We start from the raw sequence: 16,862 nt of genomic DNA on the forward strand, positions 1-16,862 counted from the left end.
ATAAATTGTTAAAATAATAGTTGTAATAAAATTTTAGAGTTAAAACATTAAGGAGAAGGGGATGAAAAGGTGATTTTACATATATCATCATCATACTATTCTCATTCTTATTCCGTTTCGGTCAACTGAATCTTGTAAAATCCTATACACCAAACGTACCCTGAAAATGTATAATAAAATGTCGAAATAAGAGTCCCTGCATTTCCATAATTGCCCCTACGGGATAGCAGAATGACTTTTCCTCTTTCAATCCTATCCCTTCCTTCTCTCCCGATCCGCCGTTGACGACCCCTTTCGAAGCTTCAAGGCTCTCCGAATTCATTACCGAATCGCCGATCCGACGGATGTTGTATTGATAATTGGAAAAGGAAACGAAAGGGAAGGGAAGTTTTGAAGGAGAAGAAAGGAAGGGATGATGTCCTCGACGGAAAGAATAAACATAGCGGCGAGTGCGCAAAGACTCGATGTTGATAATCGGATCCCCCTCCGCTATTACTACCGGATTGCCGACAATATTCTCAAACAGGTTTCTTTTTTAAGAAATTAAATTTTTATATTTTCATGTTAAATTAGTTCTGTATTTATATTGTATCTTTTGTGCTGTTTGTGTTTCCAAATTTTGGTAATTTTTAGTTGATTAACTGACTTAAACCTCGATTGGATATCGCTGTTGGTTTTGGTTCCTAAATAGTTAGCAAAATAGGGGAAAAATTTCAAATGAAAAAAATAACTATAATGGAACGCCAATGTAACATGACGGTTTTAGCAAAGTCATGTTCTCTATGAAGAGTGTAATTTTGTTTATCTTTTAATTATTGAGAAGCATTTGCATTTTTGTATGTAAATCAAATTTTTATGTTTGTTTCTGGAAGCCAAAATCCAAGAACTAAAGCTGGGATACGATGTAGCTTTCAATGGATGGAAAGTTTTAATTACTATAATGCCAGCATGGATAAAAGATAACGGTAAAGAGTATGGAAGATTGTGGTATAAAATTGATGCTGATGTACACAATTTATCTGGTGGAATACTATTACCCTGAATTTCCAATTAAAGTTCAAATATGCATTCTTGTCTTTTGGTTGTGAACTTGATGCATAAATGACACTTGCTTTCATGAAAGTTTTGGTTATTAATTATTAAAGAGGGAGTGTTAAATCTTAAGGGCCTATTTATGTGTTCATATCGATGTTTGTTTAGTCTTGTATAGCATTTCCATTTACTAAAACGTGGAGTGTAATATGAGAAGTTAGGCTTGTATTGAAGCTAAGAAATGTTGAGAGTGAAATGAGTTTGAAAAAGTAGCAAAGCATTTTGTCTGTGATGCAAATTGTTAAATTGTACTGAGAATGGAAAGCGAATTATTTTGAACTTGCTGAAAGGATTACTTTGGATTTGGAGTGTTGATGACTCCATTGGGGTTTGTTCTTTAGGGTTTAATGCATATACATTACTGATTGGACTGCCAAGTAAAGGTGCAACATTAGATTCTTGCTAATCTTTGTTAAAGATTTTGGTGGTCATGCTTTATACTTGCCTTATAATTATTTTTTTAACATCACTATGCTTGTATGCTGTTTCTTAATATATCAAATTATTGCCTTCTTGCTCTAAATGGTCTGATTTTTATAATATACTCAATGCTATTTAGGCTGACATCTTTCGAGCTGAGAAGAACATCATAGATCTATACATCATGCTTCTAAGGTTTTCAGGGTGAGTGAGACAAGGACACTTCATTGTGGATTATTTGATAATTTTAGTATTCCTTTAAAATGTATGTAAGGTTACTTGTACCCCTCCTCACCTGCCCTTTTTCTTCAGTTTGGTTTCTGAAACAATACCATTCCATCGAGATTATAGAGCATCACTACAAAGCCAAAAGGTCTACTTGAAAAGTGTAATTACTTCTCTCTCCTTGATTTCCCATCTTTACTCGCATCTGTTATAGGTTGAAAGGTTTGATATGAAATTTGATTTTCAAAATTTTGCTGTAGAGACTACTCAATGCCTTGAATGAGCTAGAAGAATTGAAGCCAGCAGTGCAGCAGAAGATCAATGAATTAAACAGAAGATATACTAATCAAAGTAATTCGTTACAGCAATCTGCTGTTAAAAACCAGAGTTTAACATACTATGGTATGACAAAGGTACTGTTAGTGCTTCTCTATTCTGCTAATAAGCTGTTACTTTAATTTTTTTTATGATTGCCTCTTGATCACATAGTCTGAGTTAGTGTTTTTTTATAATTGTATCTACACAATTTCTAATTTATTTGTAGATTCAGATTTAAAATGAATTCTGTTGTTAAATTGCAGGCAGTTAAACCAGCTGCGCGAGAATTTAATTCTTATGGTCCAATAGCTCAGCAATTATCATATTCTAAACCAATGGAAGAGCAGTTCAGGAGGATGTAAGTTGCTTTCTTAATTTTAGGGTTTCCAGTATTGTTGCTTAGAGTTCAGACCTTGAAATAAAGAGTTGGTTTCAGCACCTGAACAGGGTAGAAAGTTCTTCTTTGGTCTTTTCCCCATCCTGCTCATGTCTAATATTTGGTTGCTGCAATAGACAACTCCAAGTGATTACCTACTGTTGCATGTGCAAAACTCTTTTCTTCTGTTCAACTTTATGAGTCTTTAGCTTATGCCTTTGTACTTTTAATTTCCTTATAGGAGTATTACTGACTGTTCTATATACCAGTATCATTTCTTGATGCTAAATGCATCAAAATGGATATTTGAAAATGAGGAAGTTACAATGGAATTGAATCTGGAGTTTAATTCTGTACTGTTACAATTTTCAAGCTTTGGCCTTTTTTATGTTTTAGGAATTGAATCTAGAGTTTAACCTCCAGAGTTTAGTGCATGCTACAATGGAAAAGTGTTTTTGAGGGCCCTTCTTTTGTTGCTTATTTTAGGTCATTAAACCTGATGCGTCCAAAGGACGAAACCCTCTCGAAACATTCTATTCTGGGTCCAAATGGGCTTTATGGGCAGTGGCAGCCTCCTAAAACTAATATACGGGTATGATAGTATCTTCCTAATTATTTGGTCCTCACAAAGAAACTTGGCTTACATAAGTTTTCTTAATGCAGGTGCAATATCCAAGCAATATTGACCTGACTCCAATTGAATTTCCAAGGTCCGCTCCTTTTTTGGTTTTGGGAATGTGTAATAACTTATTGTTGATCACAGTTACATTGATTGAATTGATGTTAAAGGAAAATAAGATGGTTTCTAGAGGCATTGAAGGATTATTTTTTAGAAGCATATTGGTTTTGAAGTAAATTTGAAAAACTCCAATTGTGATGCTATTATCTTTTTCTTTATTTAGTTTGATTGTTTTGGAGAAATTCATGAATACTTTTCTATCTGATGGTCTTCATGTGTAAACAGTTTGCAGCAGGCTATACAAAATAAACTTCCAGACAAAAGTGATCATAGCAACTCAGAACCTGAAGCATCAAGCATAGAATCAACTGTTACTGTTGGCAATTGTGAGAATAGTCAGAAGTCTCATGTGGATGAACCTTGTCCAATGATTTCTTTTGAAGAATCAGAAACCGCTCCGGTTCATATAAATGTTACCAGACAGCCATCTCCTCCTCCTGTACTTGCAGAAGTACAGGATTTGGTTCATGCAATATCTCCCCAGGTGAAGGAGACAGATTGTAGAATAGATAACCCCTCAACGGAAGCTCTTGTTCCTTCTGAATCTCCTCTACAGTTGCACATTGTAAGTTTTTATGACATCTTTTGTTGATGTTTATTCTATGTTATCTTCATCTTTTCATGTTTATATCCTCAACAAGCCCCACTTTTCTTGACTTGCCATTTGTTGTTCAGTCAACAACAATGATGGAAAGCTTCATGAAGCTGGCTAAATCAAATACAAATAGGAATTTAGAAACTTGTGGTGTTCTTGCAGGTTCACTTGTAAGTACTGATGCCTTAAGACATTTTGTTGATCTGCACATAATGTAATACTGAAGTTTTATTGTGATACTGGTCTGCAGAAAAATAGGAAGTTCTATGTTACAGCACTTATTATCCCAAAGCAGGAATCAACATCTGACTCAGTATGCTTGTCTCATTTTGAATTACCATATCTAAATTCAATATTTTCGTCACAAAACTTTCATTTTCTTTTACTCTTGTTTTAGCGGGTTATGTGATTCCTATTATTACACTTTCTTTTTATTAGTGCCAAACAACAAATGAGGAGGAAATATTTGAAGTACAGGATAAGAGATCTCTCTTTCCACTGGGTTGGATTCATGTAAGTGTTTAATAATCTACTTAACCTCATATTTAAACATGTGCTCAGCTACAAATGGATTTTGCAGTTTGGTTTTAGGTGAGTTATTCACGTTTGTGTTGATGAGTGAACTTAATAACCTAAAGGCTTGATAAATCCTTGTTTGTTTTTCCTAAGTTCTCTACTTTTGGAAGATATTTGTGCGGATCTTATGTCATATGTATGAGTATACAGCAGCATATATCGCAACATAGTTTTCAAATCTGTTCCTTTTTCATAATTGACATTTAGCATGCCTGATAACATATTTTCTATGATATCTTTTTATGTTTGTATCCTCAGACACATCCTACGCAATCATGTTTCATGTCATCAATTGATCTCCATACTCACTACTCATACCAGGTATGTGCCTTTTTGTATCATTATAAAACTAGTCTGTTACAGATTTTGGTTCATTTGTAAATATTTTCAGCTATTTCATTTTTCACTGCTAATGTCATTTTGGTCATTAGTTTGAACGGTAAAATACACAAATAGTTACCCAACTTTGGGAGTTCGGGTGACGTTTTTATTTTGGTCAACCGATTATGAAATCTAGCGTTTTAGTCAGTAACATTTAAGTTTCTATGGTCACTCAAAAATAAGTCACAGATAACATCATGACGGAGTATGTACGTATGATGCTGGTGACATGGCATGTGCTTGTCACAAAAGTGCCACGTGATGTGGCAGAAAAATAAATAAAAACTTCTGTTTTTCTTTACATCTTCTCTTCTTTCAGATAGAATTTTTTTTTTCTCCTTCCCCGTCTCTGAACCCTCTTACTCGTCTCCTTCACACTAACCTAACTTTCAGATTTTGTGGTGGCATCAAATGTCCAATTTCCAGATTTGGTAGGACAGAAGGAATTTCAGTGTTTAATATAAGTGGTTAAACCCGTTTCTAGTGAAACACTAATCATCTGTTTTGAAATCGTGCTTCATATTTGATCCAGGGTGTTCAAACAAGAACCTCAGAATCGATTGGTCCTGTGTTCTTATTTTTTAAACTTTCTTATTTTCCATGGTTTCCCAATGTCTATGTAACCAAAAATTGCACGGTGGTCTTTCTGAACCTGTTTTTAGATGTTCTTTTAGCATTCTGCTTATGAAATTAGAAGAGGAGATCAGTACCCCGTAGAACCACGTTTTCTCCTCCCTGCGGGATTTTCTAGAATATGGTTTTAAACATTTGGAAGGAGTTACTTTCAGCGTACCGATCTAAAAATACCCTGCTCTTGTGTTGTCCTTTCTCTTGGTAACTTTGTATCCACATTTTAGCGGTAGAGAAGCCAATGTGTGTTTTCTTATTGTTATTTAAACGTTCTGAAGTCGTTGTTTGTGTATCTAGATTATGTTGCCGGAATCCGTAGCAATCGTAATGGCACCAAGAGATGCTTCGAGGTGGGAAGCATATTATTATATGAGTAATCAATTTTTTATCCTTTTTCTATATGTCCAGTTACCGATAACTTTTCATCATTCCAAGTGCAGAAAACATGGAATTTTTCGTTTGACAACTCCGGGTGGGATGTCCGTCATTAGACAGTGCCAGAAACGTGGCTTTCATCCACACATTCAACCTCCAGATGGTGGCCCCCTTTACAGTACATGTACAGATGTGTATATGAATCCAAATCTGAACTTTGACGTCATCGATCTTCGATGATCTCACAATCATAGCCATCATATGTGCAAATGGTTGATTGACCATCAGTAAGTGTAAAAAGTGCCTGTTTGTTTAAAAGGAAAAGAGACATTTGAGAAACAAGACTGTATACCATAGTATTTGCATGTTTAGGAAAATACGGATTTGAGGGAGGGGGGATACAAAACATCAAGTGGCTCTGGATTCCATTCTTTTGTTGTATTAAACAAGAGAAATTCTAATTCATTTGAAGTTGAATTGGATTTTTTGTAAACCCTAATTTTCCCCGGGGTTTCTAATTTAAAACAAAGGAAACCAGGAGTTTTCTTTAAAAGCAATCTATAAAATCTAAAGTATATGACAAGGTTGTTTGAATCAGATCGACCGGTTGGATTGATTGGGTTGAGGCATTAATTCAGAGAAGGGTATTGAACTGGTTAATCTGGGAATTAGTATAGACTGATTGAATCGGGTAAAAAATTAGCTGGTGACAGTTGAACTGAATTTTTGATATATATATTTTTTTATTTTTATGAATTTAAGTGAACTGAAAGCCTTAACTATATAGTTGAATTAGCTTTTGTCCAACTATATAGTTAAGGGTAGGCAATTAACAGATCCCGATTTTGGAAACTATCGAGTTGGTTCTTGCTTTTGCTGGCGCTATCCAAAATGTAAAAACATGTTGAAGAAATCCTCTTCAGATGGGATGTCATTTTCTGTGGAATCACATTGTATAGTTAATTGGTATTGTTACTATTGTAGGAATTCAGAAAATGCGTGAGATTAAGAAAAAATTATGGATAAAAATAAGCGTTATATAAAAAAAGTAAATTAAATTAAATTTTATAGTAATCATGCTTTAATCGCCCAAATTAATGTCATTATTGTCTAAATTAACCTCGGTCTGTAAAAACAAATTTATAGTAGAAGTTACAAAATTAAACTGTTTTTCCTTTTATTGATCGTTAAGTAGATGTTCGATTTTGTGTTCACTAAACCGATTTGATGATTCAATTTGACTCCATCTTTTCAGCACCGAAAAAGCAATCCTCCAAAGAGTGATTAATCGAAATAGTGAACACCATACCGGTGGGAACAACGATTTTGATCTGATATTGGTAAATACCAGTGACCTTCAACATACCATTTTAAATTTAAAGATATATTATGTAAACAAAATTATATATACTTCGATTACTATATAGTTACATGCAAACATAAAAAAAATTTAACTAAACATATATATATTTTACAACCATAATAAATTTTATCCGGTACTGATAAAAACAATTTAATTTTTAAATATAATTATGCCAAAAATGAAAAAAAAAAAAAAAAAAAAACTTGTATATTCGGTGCAACTGGTTTTTAAGCTAAGAATGTCGTTTCATTTTACTTCTATATATTGTCAATGTATACCAATCAGTACGGGCTTATACCGATACGATACTGGCTACATTGTCAACTAACACCAACTAGTTTATAGTGATTAAAATCGCTTATCAGCACCCTAATGATTAGGTTCAAAAATACTCTCCCTCCCTCGATTTATAACTTGACTCGGCACCAAAAAGGGAAAAAAAAAAAAGGTTAAGGGAGGTATAGAGAAGCAAATAGTTCTAAACATTTATAACTTTTCAATGCCTTGGTAGTGTTTTCTATCAGAGCGTCTAGATGCTCCCAAAAGGAAACTATGCCGCAATTGGGGGGAAAAAATAATTTGCCTATACATGTTATTTACAAACTACCACCTATACATTATTTGGGAAAGAAGAGAAACCTTTCATTGATTCACAGTAGAGCAGTCTGTTGTTGGTGTCTGGGTCGAGGTCTTGATCACGCGAGTGTTGTACGATCCACAATATCCACACTTGTGATACAACCAATGGAACCGAGCTGTGCCCTTTTGATCACAGTCGTTGCAGAGAATGTCCTGTGGATTGTGTATATATGCCATTAGTAAAGATAAAATTCAGAACTTAGTTCATTCTATAGTTATCTTTTAAGGGGTAACATTTAGCCAGTTTGTCCTTTGAGGTAAGAAAAGAATAAACCTGACACCGATCCCTGTATTCTTCTGGAAGCTCTTCAGCAGCCAACAATGCGTCAAGCATACCGAAGTAAACCTGAAAGTTAACCAAAATGAAAAAGATCACATAAATATGCTTCACCAAGATGGAACTTTGAAGCTCATTATAACAGGATAATTGTCTCTTATCCAGGGATCGATGTAATGAGGACTAAGTGAACAGCAGTTCATATCCTACATGTATCTTAGTGCTTAAAGGGGTTTGAGCCTAGAAATATATGAAAAGGCATAAAAAAATGAGCACACCAGTGTACCGATATGCCATCTTCAATATTGATATGAGAAACATGAAAACATATATAGCTCTTTACAAGTCATAAGAAGCTAAGGTGCAAGAAAGTTTTTTTACCGCCATATCTCCCAAGGATTTACTGCAAAGTGGACAGGTGTAATGACTGCAAGTATATGCCTAACAGAGCAAAAGATGTGAAGTTAGCATATAACCAATTTGGCAGTGTTCCTTCAAAGATAATCATACATAAAGAAACAAGTGAAAAATGGGTACTGGGAGTAGGAGAAAAGGAAAGCCAAGAACCTGAAAACAAGCTGAATGCATGTAATGGCCGCAAGGTAGAGCTCTGACTGTTGCACTTGATGTGAACAAAAAATCACAACAAATAGGGCAGTTGGTTTCTAAACCTTTCTCCAGGCACTTGTGGTTCACTAACTTTGTCCCAAGGCAACAATTGCATGTCATGCAATGAAAATAATCAATGCCAAGTCCTTTACCAACACGGCATAGATTGCAAAATGGACAATGATACACATTCCTGCAGCAGAAAAATTATTAGGATAGGTCAAAGATTAGCACCGTCTCTTCCAGTAGAATCTAAAACCGCTGAACCATTCATTAGTATTTCCAAATTAGTGATCATGGTACAAGTGCAAATTCTCATTCTGGTTACAACCTTGAAACAAAACAATTATTTTTACTACTTTCTCAGCATGCAAGTGTAGTGCAAAGGCCTTTACATGTTATAGCTATGAGGGGAAAGGAAAGGAGAAAATGGTGGACAAGCATGTTACTCGGACTTAGGTATGAGTGTCAGAAATGGATATGTTGTTTTCTAAGAGCTCTGACAATGGGGGTTAAAAAAGTGTGTGCTCGTCTTCATAAGGATAAAGGTGGTTTACAACAATTTAAAAGGGTAATCCTCTACAGGTTGAATATGAAATATGATGAAAAGAGTTCGGATAGATTCAAGTGGAGGTAAAGTTTTGCTGCAAGATGAAAACTGCCAAGAAGAACAAATACCTTTCATCATCAAAAAACTTGCATATGCTACAATAATACTTTGCCATTGAAAGTCCACTGCAGGAAGGTGTAATGCAAATTGGACCAACGGGTTGAATCTTGAGGCAACTCATGCACATCATCTCTAAGGTTGCTTTCCTGAAATGGTTGAGAGAAAAAAAATCATATGCACAGAACTCTAACCTCGAATTAGAGAAAAGTTATTCAAACTTACCTATCCATTGAATGATCGCTCACATTGTCATGACAAAACCTGCAAGTAAACAACTTCCCACAGCAAGCAGCACGGAGTTTGCAGTTTCTTTTGTAGTGCTCGCACCCAAATATTTGTTTCCCTGGATCTCGAAATGATGGAGAACATCCCCATACATCTTCGCCGTCAGAAGCTTCACTGGATGCTGCTTGGGGTAACTTCTGCTGAGCAGCTATCCAACGACTAAAATAAACAATTTACTAACTGATTAATAACTCATGTCAAAAGAATAACAAAGAATCAATGATGAACCAAAAATAAAAAGAAACAGAGGGTAAGAAACACATAATATAATGCCAATGACGCTAGGAATTAGAATAGACAAAGCAGATAAATATCATGGAACAAACCTAGTTAAAAGGTTCTGAACAAGATATGCTTTTCTCCTAGGATCAAGAGTTGAGTCCCGATAAACCTTCCGTATCTCTGACTCAAGCTCATTTTGATTCATTCGAAAAATATCTTTCCACCCAGGCTTAAACATTTGATCACATTGTTCCAAACTGTCTTGAAAATCATTACCTAGAGCAGAACATTTGAGAAATAAATTAAAATGTTCCACGCAACAATGTTCAAACCAAATGCATATCATTACCAAATACCTTTTAGAGAAATGCCAGTTTCTGACATTTCATTCTGCAAAGATGATTCGGAGGGTTTTTTCCAGCATTCATTTAGCCATTCATTGAACATTGTGTTTTTGGTTGCTTGCTTCCATGTGTCCATCATTTTATTTTGCTCCTCCTGAGTAAGGGCTGCAGTTACCCATGGCAGCATTGACTGAAGCACTTCAGCACCTGTGGTGCCAATTATGCGCCCAACTAGTTTGTCTTGCTCCTCCACAGAGAAATATCTACCAAATAACGGCCAAAGCTCAAGTTCCTCTCGGTAAATATGATGATCCAGGGTAACTCTGATTGATTTGCACATCCCCTGAAGCTTAGTAGCCAGCTCATTATATTTTCTCAGACAATCACCATTGTAGGCACCAGAAAGTTCAGTGCCAGTATCAGTCGGTATATGACCTACGGTAAAACTTTCATGAAGGTGTGAGAGTTCAGAAAGAACACTGTTAATGTCTTCAAACAATTTTTCCTCCTGCTTATGATCTAGTGTATATGAGTGACTGACGTTATGAAGTGTCTCTTTAGACTCCAATGCTGGGAAAACAATATCATCCTCGGCATTACTATGAGCTCTGTATAAACCCCATAATAGATGAAATCTTCCAATAAACTGCCTAAGGAATGTCTCATCACAATCGCCAAGCTTTCCAGATTCAACATCCAGATATTCCAAGTCTTTGCTGATGGCTTTATGAAATTTGAAAATTGTATCAATTGGTCGATCTGCTGAGCCAATGTCAGACAAGTTATTATCTGTTTCCCAGACAAAAAGACTGGAATTTAGAGATGGAGCGGAGGAGCTAAAAGACAAAGATCTCAGAGACTTGGCTGTTAAAAGAGAACCAAACCCCAGATTATTAGTATTTACTCCTAAACCAGGAACACAGCAAGACCTTTCATTACAAGGTTGCTCATGGGCATCGACACTAACTGACAGCTCAGCAGCATTGCCGGTTTTGCATGAATCAGAAATGTTTCTTTTGACTGGCCTTTTAACTTCATCTCCATGAATTGTTGAACAGGTCTCGTTCATACACATGGAAGAAGTGCATGCACAACATGATTGAACAAAATCTTCTTCAATGTCACTGAACCTTTTAACACAGCAACCATTTCCATTTGGAGACAAACACATGCCTTGGTTTCGACCCTTGCAAGCCCACCCAGAAAAAAGTGTCATGAGAGCGCTATCTGTTGCTGGAGCTGAATCAAATAAGTATCAGTGAGTTAGAAAGGGTAAATCAAGCAGTGAAAGCTTTAATTGTATTACATAAATTGACTAAACTGCTGTATAGAGAACGGATGTGTAGACCTGCCAACTGCATGTTCTTCAGGAAATTCCGGGCTTCATGATCAGTTAATGACCCAACCAGCCATGGCAAGACGCGCTCAATCACTCTCAAGGGCATTACACACAAGCTTTGATACAAAAGTTCACGCTGCCTTTTGAAACTAAAGTTCTTTTTCGCAATTGGAAGAACCTAGAAATCAACAAGAATAGGGTAGAAACATTCACATAACCATAGGTTTCTAGAACTGCACAAAATAGTCTAATCAATTACAGCACATGGAAACATAGAGCTTTAGTTCCAATATACTTAAATAAATCATAGAATATTATCATATAGCACTTCCACATATTGTCATAGGACCCGACAGCCTCTCTCCCTCATCTCAACCCCCCACCCCTTTTTTTTTCTCCTTCCCAGGTGATGTGGGTGTATGCATATATGGCTGTGTAGTAATGTGCAATTGGGACAGTTCGGGAATATAAAACTTCATGTTTTACCAGAGCACTACCGAACAACCCCAAAAAAACAGCTCACCTGAACTTCCTCATTATGGAAATGAGTCATTATAGTTTCCATTATTTGATCAGCATGCTCACATAACTTGGAATAAAATTCAGCAGCTGAAGTAGAAACTGCTCCTGCATTTTGAATACTTTCAATCAAACACCTAAAGTCGTTGAATTGGCTTTCTTCTTCAGCATGCTCTTGGATGAAAGACAGTTCTTCATCAACCGCAGGGAATATTACCTTGTCCTCTGCAATACTTCATAATAGAGCAATCCAATCATCAATCTCCTGCTTAAAATATAAGCAAACAAGTATACAGCAAAACTAGCAATCCACCTTGCCCTGGCAGGATCTTTTATTTATTTATTTATTTTTATGTTTTTTGAGATGGGAGCTGAAGAAAAGAGGGGAGGGCTTTTACAAAAAAAAAAAAAAACTGCAATGGCAGGGGGACAGCTTTAGATTGCTCTGACCTGGGAACATATACTATTCATATTTAGATTGATCTTCAAATATTTTTTATGCTAATGTGGGAACTCATTTTGATAATAGAATTTATATTTAATTTTATTTTAAATAAAATGATAAATGAGTTTTAAAAGGAATATATATTAAATTAAAGGAAAAATTAATTTTCAAGGCATAATAGGCTGGATGCTTGCAATAACTTCTCTGGGGCAAAGGTAGAAAGTTAGACCCAGTGGATTTTTAAGGTAGAATTTATTAGTAAGCGGAGAAACTAACAGAAAAACAAGAAGATTACAAGAAAAATACCTGTGAAAGATGCAAACCTCAGCAATAAATTGCAATCGTTCATTAAAGACTGATAGATCAACAAAATCCCCAGAAAGTTGAATCTTCCTAGCCTCCTCAGCTATCTCAGTCAATTCTCTCTTAATAGCATTATGCCAAAGCAATATTTCATTCAATGGATGTGTGCCATCCGTCTCAGAAAGAATACTACCAGGCTCCAAATATTTTCTTTTCCCGGTCTTTGGTAACTCACAAGGACAGGTTCTACTGTCCAATGATTGGCTTAAGCCATCAGGAGAATCTAAATGATATTTTCCTAATAAGTTAGCATCATTTCTCCCTTCCATCCATGTAAAGATAACCTTTAAAAGTAAAGAATTAACACTTAGGAAGCTCATAAAAAAATTGTCCAAAATATATAAATGGTTTGGTGAAAATAGAAATCTTGCCTGCTGCAGAAGCTTTTCTTCGGGAACTATTTTGCTTAAGCATTTCTGCATGTCCTGATATTCATCAGGTGAGAGAAATGATGAAAGCCATGGAAGGAACTCTGCCACCATATTCACAGGAATGCTGCATAAAAACTGCCAGACTAGCGATGCTTGCTCTTCAAGTGAGAACTTTTCAATAAGCAAGGGAAAAACCTGTCATATTCAAAGAGAATACCATGTAACCCGAAAATACAGCCTTATTATAGCACATGTGGTCTTCTGGATTGATGATTAAAGCAGTAAAGAGAGAAGACAACTGACTCATGTTGAGAGAATTAGTTTTAGATGATAAAGGAATAACTATTGCAATGGATCTGTAGCTGTTTAAAATTCATGCTTTATGAAGCAAAAAAAGTTATAATATCAAATTGGCCTCTTCTTTGCATAGCTTGGGAATTTAACATGTCAAAAACAATAGAGCAGCTGCATATCCAGTAAGTTAAATTGAACACATAGCATTAAAAGCATGAAACTGAATAATTCTTGGAGAAAAATCAATACAGCCTAACAAACTTGCACAAAATTATTGGATATCTGTTGATATATATGTCATAGATACAGCACTTGGGGGAGAAAAACAATTTACTCATTAGTCCTATGCAGATTCATAACATATAAAAGAAATGCACTTTTCAATACATTTGTCAAACCAAGCCTCAAATTGTGCATAATTTAAAACACTGTCAATAAAACATGGTAAACAATAATCAGAAATAATTAAATGAAGTAAGCTACCAAGTAAAAAAAAAAAAACTAAAATTGAGAGAAAGACTAATTGTTTATAACAAAGGAGCATGCACACCACAATAAAAAGAAGCTAACTTATTAGGTTAAAAACCAACTATGCACACACTAGTTCTTTTGAAATTGAACACATGAAAAGCAGTTGTCAAGCACAAAAGAAATGTGTGGATCTTTTATCTTAGTTATATTTAGGATACCCTAAGCAAGGAATTTGTTCAATACATCGCATAAATTCTGAAATAGAAAAGCAACACTACATAAGCTCATACCTGTTCCTCTTCTTTGTCCATATGCTGACTAATTGATGTTCGAAGGGCCCCCGTACAAGAAGCTAACTCCTTTGGGAAGCTCTCGTCATCTTCCATATAAGAACTTAAAAGCTCAAATAGATGGTCAAAAAGGTTGCTTTCACCTTTGTGTTCAAGGGAGTAAGTTTTTGCCACATTTTTTACACGTATATCAAGGGCTGGAAAAATAACCTGCATTTCAAATCCATATGCTGTAAAATTTCTGATATAGTAGAAAGAAGAGGAAACAAAGAATGCACTAGACTGCTTCCAGGAATCAAAATTGAAATCTTAGAATTGCAGCTAACAGTTGGTATTAAGTAACCATGGTCATGCATATTTCCTGATAACATCAGGAGAGCATCCTGCCACTTCTCTCAAAAAACAAAATGCAAGCAGGAGGTACCAGAACTTTCAGTTTCAAAGATTACATTGCAAGTTCAGAAACTTTTAGTTGTCACACTACCAAAAAATAAAAGATAGAAAATCCAATGGAAGTGTAATCAAATTTCAGAAAAACCAGACATTAATAATTTTTTCTTTTCAGTTATAGATGCAGACTCTTTGAATGGTATGCTTAGATCAGTAAAAACAATACATTTTTTTTTCAAAGCCATTGATGGAGAAATGAAATTTAATTAATCATTGAAACCAAACATCTTAGCAAGGAAATTATTTTAAACCAAAAATCTTTGCCTCTAACTTGCAATATTTATAATATTCCAAACTGTGATGCTCCTCTAGAAGTAAAAGTGGCAACTGAAACTTGTTTTGCAAATTAAAAAGAAAATTCACAAGCTTGCCTCTGTTAGACTCATAGCATCCTACATTGGTACATTTTGCAAATACTCAATTCAATAAATCAACACAAGTTCAACTTATCATGTTTCAAGTTTTAGAAAAATAAAATTTCAACATTCTTCACCGAAATTGTTAAAATTTAAAACAAAACCAAGAATATATATTGCATCATTAGTGAAAAAGTATTCCACTAAGGTTTTTTCCCCCCAATAATTTATCTACAAGGACAGTCCTCTGAAAAGAAGCAGAAGTACTTGTCATGAAATTAGGGAAATGGAAAATTAATACTAAAATCAATTCCATAAGAAAAAAATGACTCCACTAAAACCACCAACCGACAGTCAAAATGCTTATAAATAAAACATAGCTGATTACAAATCAAAATATATTCTTTTCCTTTTTCACTGCTAAAGGAAAAAAAGACTGAAATGCGACGAATGCACTCCAATTCGAAACAAGAGAAAAAAATCGCAATTAAATGATTAATTCCTTCGTAATTTCCAAAAACCAAGCAAAGAAAAATATTAACTCAAGTATTGAAATTAAGAACCTAAAATGAAACGGTGTACAAACAGGCAGTCGTCCACGTACATACTTAGGCGTGTAGAGACATAAATTCCAATGATTTACTAAAAATACTATCCAAAATTCACCAAATTCAAAAATAAAAGAAAAACAAGTTGTTCAAAATTTCAAAACTCTCTTGCCGAAACAACCAGAGCATTCGAAAATTCTAACAAAATTAAGAGCAAAAAGAAAAGAGTACCTCATCTTCGGCAACAGAGTGTTGCTTATAAATCGATCTGAAGAAACCGTACCGTTGAAACAGCGATTGAATATCAACACTGTTTCCCGTAGCAAACGCCAAAGCCAAACGGTGAAGCGCATCCAGCTCATTCCGCACCGCCTTATGAAACAACAAGAATATCAAAATCGGAGACTTCTCTTCACTCTCCTCCGACAAACCTCCAAATGGCGGCGGTTTCACCGTGCCGGTAGATACCACCACCGCTTCGTCTCCACGTCGCAATTCCGGTATAGGAATCGCCATTTGAAAACTCTTGGCTCCTTTGACTTTCTCCGTTTTTCTCTGTTAAACTAATTCCTCCTTCGCCCTTCAATTTCTTGCTGCTGTTTTAACTTTTTTTTTCTATTTGTTATTTGTCTTCTTCGTAATAATATATCTATTTCCGGTTTTTGTTTTGTTTGGTATTTGGTTTGAGATTTTCAACGGGAGATGAGAGGGAAGGAAAGGCTCGAGGCAGGGTGTTCCATGTTTAAGACCGGGGTGTGATAAGAATGTGGGGGAATGTGGTCGTTTTTATACCCTCGTTGGTGCCACGTGGCGTGATTTGCCACGCTGGATTGTTCTATAAATCTTGGGTAAATTGCACCTAAGGTCACTAAATTATTAATAAATTTACGTTTTGGTCGTTTAACTTTTAAAGGTTACAAAATAATCATTGAACTATTCGAAAGTTTTCATTTAAGTCACTAAACTATTCGAAAGTTTTTATTTAAAAAACTAAACTATTTGCATTTTTTATTTAAGTCATTGAGTTGCTAAGTGTTTTTTTTTAAATCTGTTAGTTAACTATAAGCGATGATTCAGCAATCTATATAGCTGATCATTACCCATAGACGAGTGGAAAAATATTCCTTATATCTAAGTTAATTTGATGGTTAGTGTCTGATATCAAAGAAAAACTATTTAAATTTTGGTTCGTAAATTCGTAATATTCAAAATTGTTTCATGAAAAAATTGAACTACAAAATAAAAGGGGAATGAGAGCTTTTGATTAGTGTAGGTGGTGC

At 35.1% G+C, this 16,862-nt stretch overlaps 2 protein-coding genes across 3 annotated transcripts; one reads left to right on the forward strand and one right to left on the reverse strand.

The window, feature by feature from the left end:
* Positions 1–131: 131 nt before the first annotated feature.
* Positions 132–6,220, forward strand: LOC105801722 (AMSH-like ubiquitin thioesterase 1). The gene is made up of 14 exons (XM_012632970.2): positions 132–526; positions 1,652–1,716; positions 1,825–1,900; positions 1,998–2,150; positions 2,319–2,413; positions 2,918–3,023; positions 3,095–3,141; positions 3,396–3,735; positions 3,846–3,935; positions 4,016–4,078; positions 4,204–4,278; positions 4,600–4,662; positions 5,650–5,702; positions 5,793–6,220. The coding sequence occupies exons 1-14, from the start codon at positions 413–415 to the stop codon at positions 5,965–5,967; spliced, it is 1,515 nt and encodes a 504-aa protein (XP_012488424.1). The 5' UTR covers positions 132–412; the 3' UTR covers positions 5,968–6,220.
* Positions 6,221–7,551: 1,331 nt separating this feature from the next.
* Positions 7,552–16,351, reverse strand: LOC105801721 (zinc finger protein BRUTUS). Of its 2 annotated transcripts, XM_012632968.2 has the most exons (14): positions 15,814–16,350; positions 14,229–14,438; positions 13,174–13,368; positions 12,746–13,086; positions 11,999–12,227; positions 11,485–11,653; positions 10,149–11,375; positions 9,897–10,068; positions 9,508–9,729; positions 9,294–9,431; positions 8,574–8,808; positions 8,388–8,447; positions 8,004–8,075; positions 7,552–7,882 (listed from the first exon to the last, which is right to left on the reverse strand). In XM_012632968.2, the coding sequence occupies exons 1-14, from the start codon at positions 16,096–16,098 to the stop codon at positions 7,733–7,735; spliced, it is 3,705 nt and encodes a 1,234-aa protein (XP_012488422.1). In that variant the 5' UTR covers positions 16,099–16,350; the 3' UTR covers positions 7,552–7,732. The 2 variants fall into 2 exon arrangements, with proteins under 2 accessions (XP_012488422.1, XP_052479996.1); XM_052624036.1 differs by having other exon boundaries at positions 12,746–13,368; positions 15,814–16,351.
* Positions 16,352–16,862: the final 511 nt, after the last annotated feature.

This window comes from Gossypium raimondii, chromosome 11 (assembly GCF_025698545.1).
Source record: "Gossypium raimondii isolate GPD5lz chromosome 11, ASM2569854v1, whole genome shotgun sequence".
NCBI classification, from domain to species: domain Eukaryota; kingdom Viridiplantae; phylum Streptophyta; class Magnoliopsida; order Malvales; family Malvaceae; genus Gossypium; species Gossypium raimondii.

Excerpts from the sequence above, each read along its gene's own strand:
- LOC105801721 (XM_052624036.1), bottom strand. The coding sequence starts at position 16,098 with ATGGCGATTCCTATACCGGAATTGCGACGTGGAGACGAAGCGGTGGTG. Across the intron at positions 12,228-12,745 it reads GAGGTTTGCATCTTTCACAG|TATTGCAGAGGACAAGGTAA; the intron begins GTATTTTTCTTG and ends TCTATTATGAAG. Across the intron at positions 8,076-8,387 it reads AATCCTTGGGAGATATGGCG|GTTTACTTCGGTATGCTTGA; the intron begins GTAAAAAAACTT and ends GTTAACTTTCAG.
- LOC105801722 (XM_012632970.2), top strand. The coding sequence starts at position 413 with ATGATGTCCTCGACGGAAAGAATAAACATAGCGGCGAGTGCGCAAAGA. Across the intron at positions 1,717-1,824 it reads ATGCTTCTAAGGTTTTCAGG|TTTGGTTTCTGAAACAATAC; the intron begins GTGAGTGAGACA and ends CTTTTTCTTCAG. Across the intron at positions 3,736-3,845 it reads CTCCTCTACAGTTGCACATT|TCAACAACAATGATGGAAAG; the intron begins GTAAGTTTTTAT and ends TTTGTTGTTCAG.